We start from the raw sequence: 6,151 nt of genomic DNA on the forward strand, positions 1-6,151 counted from the left end.
GCACCAGTAGATGGCACTAATGGTAACTAAATCTTGAAAGAACTGATACAAAAATTGGTCAAGTTTTGATTTCATAAAAACTTGACCAATTTTATGAAAGCTATGTTTATATTACATTAAGCTAAATATGTAGTTTAAAATGAGCAAATAAAGAACTTAGCATGCAATGTTGTATAATATTTGAAAGTATCCATGGCAGTGTTGTATAGTAACAAAGTACAAATACTTCACTACTTTACTTAAGTATATTTTGGAGTACTTCATACTTTCCTCGAGTATGAAAAATTTTGATGACTTTCACTTTTACTTCACTACATTTCCGAACTTAATTGCGTACTTTTACTCCGATACATTTTCAATGTGTGGTTTAGTTACTCGTTACAAAAAAGCGAGAGAGAGAAACAAAGTGTTTTGATCCCACCTACTGATTAGCAAGTAGCAAGCAGGCTACCGAACAAAGTCCGTAGCCTGCTTGCCTGGGCTTGTTCATCACCTCCAATAGGATACACCTGCTTAGCTTCTCCCAGTGTTGGGGAAATTAGAAATCAGAACACCTTGCAGCGGATGGGTGGGAGGGTCCAACAGAGAAGCGTGCTGCCCGCACTGACGCGGCTCAGGGATTACGTGACACGCAGCGCCGTGCCCTATAATGCACTGTAAGCTATGTAATGTGTTTTGAGGCAATTGACCAAAATCCCGGACAATTTTCAAATTCCCCCCGGACATCTTTTTAGGTCTGAAAAGTAGGACATGTCCGGGAAAAAGAGGACGTCTGGTCACCCTAGTTCAATGGGGGACAGAAGCCATAGCGATAGCAATTTAGACTGAATTTAACGAATATAGGAAAGGCATGCAAGTTCAAAACCACAAACCATTAACATGTGCTACTCTTTAAAACTGGAACAATTTATTAGCAGGTTTCATTTTGCCTGCACTTGGTTGGGTACATTATTTTAAGTTTATTTGACAAGTTTACCAAAATATAAGAAATGTCATTCAAACTTGCCTTGTTTTACTCTTTACTTGTACTTTTCATTACATTACTTGAGTACATCCATTTTTACAGTAATTTCCATACTTAAGTACAAGAAGTTTCAGATACTTTAAGACTTTTACTCAAGTAACATTTCAGTCAGTGACTTCGACTTTTACCAAAGTCGTATTTTGGAGAGGTACTTGTACTTTTACTTGACTCTGAGATTTCAGTACTTTATACAACACTGATCCATGGTAACCATACACCTTGGCTGCGGTTATGGCTTGACTTAGACGTCACTGTGTGACTGGGTCAGTTTGTGTTAATTGTTTTTTAGCTGTATCTTATCACCACTGTCTGGAAGGCTAAGATAATACATACAGGTTTTATTGCATAACCTGTTGTACACTGTATTGTAATAATGCATGTATTATTTGCAAATTGGAGACTTGTTCAATTTTAGCTAGCCGTAAAAAGCAATGGATTAATTTTACAAACCTCAGTTTATGAATTAACTGCAGTACTAGAGACCATAGCTTTATTTTTGCAATATTACTACTATGCAGGACAAAGTATATATCTTTTATTTACTTACCTCAAATAAATAATTATAACTATGCAGTTTTCCATAAATACTTTCAATTGCATTACAGCAGATTGAAGCAGTTGTCATTATTTTCACTAAATTTAAGTGTTTCATGTTCAATAGAAATAAAAAACATACAGCTGGTAGTGCAATAGACAATTATTACCAGGTTTGTTTTTTGTTTGTTTGTTGTTTTTTTTTTTTTTTTGCAGAAATTGATAGCTATGCAACAGCTAAACTAATGTTGACTGTTTTGAATAACAAAAAACAGAAAGGTGGAAAATTATGTATTCATCTGTAAGTAAGCTATTCTATAATGATATTGTGAATGGTAATACATAACCACATTTATCATCGTTGTTGGTGATATTTAGAAATAATTCCACTTTCACCCTGAAACCCAATAGCAATTATAGAAAAGGAAGAAGCTGAGAATCAAGCAAGCAAGAAGAAAACTGAACCCACATATTGAGCAATCTTTTTGCAGTATTATTAAAATGTTAATATTCAGCACAATTTGGAGATTTAGTAATTTAATCATCGTTTTTAAACAGGATAAACGTTAAAGTATGTTTTGGAAAGCAGGCGCGCTTTTCACAATTAGCAAACCTTAAAATAAGAATACAAGAGAATCTAAAGTCAAATCTGCATGTCTGTAGTTTAGCAGTGGTCCTGTTTGCTCTTTAATGGACTCTTATTAAGATAATCTTAATATCTTAAGATTATCTGCTGGGATTCAGATTGGTTCAGTGATCCAGAAGTGATTTCACTTCAGTAAGATTCCAGCAGGTGGCTATCTGTCCCCCATGAAGGGGTTGGCGGGCTAGCTTGCTTCCTGATATACTGACTGGTTAGGAGTGCCAGTCAGGAGAGGTTTTATGACACCCACTATGGACCAAAGTCCAAATGTGGGCCTCCAACAGTTGTCAGTCCATCAGAGCTGTTGGGCCTGACCACCGCCTGGCTTTTCTCTGGCTCTCCTGCTGTGACTGTCTTGTCTCTTGGTCATTGCAACAATGAAGATCAAACTAAGCTGACTGTAGCATTCATGTCCCAAGAAGATGGACATAGCTGGTTATTACACACAACAGCCCCAGCCTCCTGCCCATTTCTCTGGTAGCCATCCAGAGGATTTGTTAACCCAGGAGGGTTCATCAACATGTGAGTACGGCATGGATTGCAAAGTGAAACTTTTTAAAAATTTGTTAAAACATTTTTCATGATAATACTTTTTGTAAAATGTACATGTGCTGTTGGCAAGGCAATGAGTCCTTGCAGAGGAAAAAAGAATAACTTTAAACGACTTTAGATTCAGAAATTTATGTGGGACAGTTTTCATTCACTACACATGGTGTAGGTAGAAATTATGTAAGGGTCATGCATGTTATCAAAGTCGAACAAATCTAGATGAGTGATAAGATACTTTCTCCAGTGGAGGGATGGTCCTGTAATATCCTTTGTCTGCTCAATAGCTGAGCAATAAACCCCATTTTATGTGAGCGGTATTGATCTTAATACATTTCCTTACTCATAAGTATGTGTCAAAAATTTAATCACATATTTTGATATATCTACTATCTTTTGGTAGCTCAGGAACAAAAGACTGAGGCAGACAGTCGGTCAGAGTCAGAGGAGAGCTGTCCGGTTTGTGGTGACAAGGTGTCAGGATACCACTATGGACTGCTTACCTGTGAGAGTTGCAAGGTATGGAATAAGTTGTTGATATGTGGTCCTTCTGTGATTATGGAGACCCAGATTCATTTAGGTTTTGCCCCCTCAGACAGAATCAACATACTAGCAGCATTTTTTTCTCACACAGGGCTTCTTCAAACGCTCAGTGCAGAATAACAAGCATTATACCTGTTCAGAGCAACAACGCTGCCCAATGAACCTGTCCCAAAGAAAACGTTGTCCTTTCTGCCGCTTCCAGAAGTGTCTGGCTGTAGGCATGAGAAAAGAAGGTATATAATCTCTCAACACTTTTGATGTAATTCTGCTTCTTTGTCACATCCACTGCTGTGAAAAAGCATCATTAGACATCTTCTGCAGGGATTTTGTTACACTTAAATGTTTCATGTTAATTACACTGAAAAATTATACTGAAAAATTTATTATAATTAAAAGGTATATCAATTAGCAGTTTTCAAATTAGGATTTTATCTATCAATGGAAAAATGCCTTCCAAAACCAATACATATTTGTTTTTCTTTGCAAAAAATAAATATGGTTGCCTCTATTATTGAATTATAAATTAATTTTTCTTAAAGGTGGTAATCGTGATTCCACAAAAGAAAAAAAAACTGAGCAACATCTATTGGGCTGATCTGCTGTTCTAGATACCTTATTCTCTCTTAATAATTCAAATTATCATTAGAAATTAGTCCTTTGTATTAACTCAATATTATGATATATCTGAAACCCTTAAGTGTGACTAAAAAAACAGAAAAAGAAAAAGCTTCTTGAAAGGAGGAAATCCTATTTTCATGGCAGAGCAAATGTCCATCTCTTCCTTATGAAACTAATTCTAGATTTGGCTAAATTGGCAAAATTTCAATACAGGAAATTTGTAAATGTGGTTCAAATATTATATGTTATTCCACTTGGGCCCCAAGTAATGTTATTTATTTATTTATTTATTTATTTATTTATTTATTTTTGCCAAAGATGTTACAAGTGTTGGTATCAAACCCTTTTAATTATGACTTCTTTTTGCCTTCAGCTGTAAGAGCAGATCGTATGAGAGGTGGCAGGAATAAGTTTGGGCCTCTGTACAGACGCGACAGGCAGATGAAACAGCAAAAGGCAAACACAGATCCCTACAGGATTAAAATGGAAACAAGGCAAACGCCTGGTCCCCAATCTCCAAATGACCATCAAACAAGTGGCCCAACAAGCAATGCATCGTCTTCAGCTGCTTTTCATCTATCCCACATTATGTATCCGTCTGGGATGGAGCGAAGTTGTCAACCCATGCCTCTGGACTGTACCATGAACAATCATAGAGGGCTATCACCTTCATCCATGCCTTTCCGTGGACTTTGTTGTAGTTTCCCTGAATACTCGCAGGATAAAGGGGAACCCAGCTTCAGCTACAATCCCGCTCCCACACACTTTTCAGTCCACACATTCACACCAACACGCACACCAACATCTTCCCCCTGCTCCACACCAAACTCAGCACCTGCTATTTCCCAGGCTGGTACTCAGACAACACCTCCACCAACCACTCCTTCTCCCAACTTCCTTATCCAGCTCCTGGAGGGTGAACAAGATGAGGGTCAGCTATGCACCAAAGTCTTGGCTAGTCTGCAAAGAGAGCAGGCCAATCGAGGGAAGCATGACTGCCTAAATACATTCAGCATCATGTGCAAAATAGCTGACCAGACTCTGTTTGGACTTGTGGAGTGGGCCAGAAACAGCAATCTCTTTAAAGAGCTCAAGGTAAGGAAATTCTGCTACACTACCAGTCAGCAGCAGGATAAGATCTACGCAGTTTCTAGAGTTCAAGGGTTTTAGTCTTTTACTTTGCACACCTTGGTGCTTCTGATAGGTGGATGATCAGATGTCGCTGCTGCAAAGCTGTTGGAGTGAGCTGCTGGTCCTAGACCACCTCTGCAGACAAGTCACTCATGGAAAAGAAGGTTGTATTTATCTGGTCACAGGTCAACAGGTTAAGTATTAGACACTTATCTGTACAGATATAGAGGTATGTTTAATTTCATCATTCACACACTTATTACTAACTGTGATTCATTGTGATGCAGATTGAAGTGTCAACCATTATGTCCCAGGCTGGAACGACTTTAAGTAGTTTAGTATCAAGAACCCAAGACCTTGTTTTCAAACTTAAGGCACTCCAGTTTGACAGACACGAGTTTGTTTGTCTTAAATACCTTGTCCTGTTCAACCCAGGTTAGTGTTCTTAATTCAATAGTTGTTAAAGTCAAGTATCTACCTTATTTTTGATCTGCCATTAATGCAGTTGCTATTAGTGTTCAACCCATTTTTTGTGCTTTTTTTTAAACACATCAGATGTGAAATCAGTCCAGAACCGCAGACAAGTAGAGCAAACTCAGGAGAGGGTGAACAGAGCTCTGATGGAACATACCCAGCAGAGCCACCCGGGACACTCGGACAAGTTTGGGCAGTTGCTTCTTCGGCTCCCAGAAGTGCGCAGCATTAGCTTGCAAGTTGAGCACTATTTGTACCAGCGTCACCTTCTTGGAGATTTACCCTGCAACTCTCTACTTGCGGAGATGCTGCACGCTAAGCACAACTAGGAGGGTGTTGAAGTTTGAAAAATTGTCACCTTCAAAGATGTTCTAAGATGAAGATGGGTCATGCTATGAGGTTTCTTTATCAGTGTTAAATTAGGACCCAGGTGTCATCTTATTTCATGTAAACAGGAAAAGCAAAACTGTTCAACAAAAGCAATAAAATACATTCAGTAAAGTCAAGCAATTTTGTGTCTAATAACTTTTGTAAATATAAAATAAAAATCTGCTAGTCACTCTCACTCTGCGGTATATCTTTTCAAAGAAGGTATCTAGTCCACATGCAAATTCTAAAACAAACATATGGGGGGGAAA

The 6,151-nt window shown here is 38.1% G+C and overlaps 1 protein-coding gene across 1 annotated transcript; it reads left to right on the forward strand.

Annotated features, from left to right (window-relative positions):
* The first annotated feature begins 2,467 nt into the window (after window positions 1-2,467).
* LOC102216798 (nuclear receptor subfamily 5 group A member 2-like) lies at window positions 2,468-6,078 on the forward strand. Its single transcript, XM_023348806.1, has 7 exons — window positions 2,468-2,723; window positions 3,151-3,266; window positions 3,382-3,523; window positions 4,282-5,003; window positions 5,113-5,232; window positions 5,327-5,474; window positions 5,595-6,078. The coding sequence occupies exons 1-7, from the start codon at window positions 2,624-2,626 to the stop codon at window positions 5,840-5,842; spliced, it is 1,596 nt and encodes a 531-aa protein (XP_023204574.1). The 5' UTR covers window positions 2,468-2,623; the 3' UTR covers window positions 5,843-6,078.
* The last annotated feature ends 73 nt before the right edge of the window (window positions 6,079-6,151 follow it).

Source organism: Xiphophorus maculatus, chromosome 16 (assembly GCF_002775205.1).
Source record: "Xiphophorus maculatus strain JP 163 A chromosome 16, X_maculatus-5.0-male, whole genome shotgun sequence".
NCBI classification, from domain to species: Eukaryota; Metazoa; Chordata; class Actinopteri; order Cyprinodontiformes; family Poeciliidae; genus Xiphophorus; species Xiphophorus maculatus.

Bases quoted from the DNA above. Each gene is read 5' to 3' on its own strand.
- LOC102216798 (XM_023348806.1), top strand. From the start codon at position 2,624: ATGGACATAGCTGGTTATTACACACAACAGCCCCAGCCTCCTGCCCAT. The intron at 3,267-3,381 runs GTATGGAATAAG...TTTCTCACACAG, and splicing joins TTACCTGTGAGAGTTGCAAG to GGCTTCTTCAAACGCTCAGT. The intron at 5,233-5,326 runs GTTAAGTATTAG...ATTGTGATGCAG, and splicing joins ATCTGGTCACAGGTCAACAG to ATTGAAGTGTCAACCATTAT.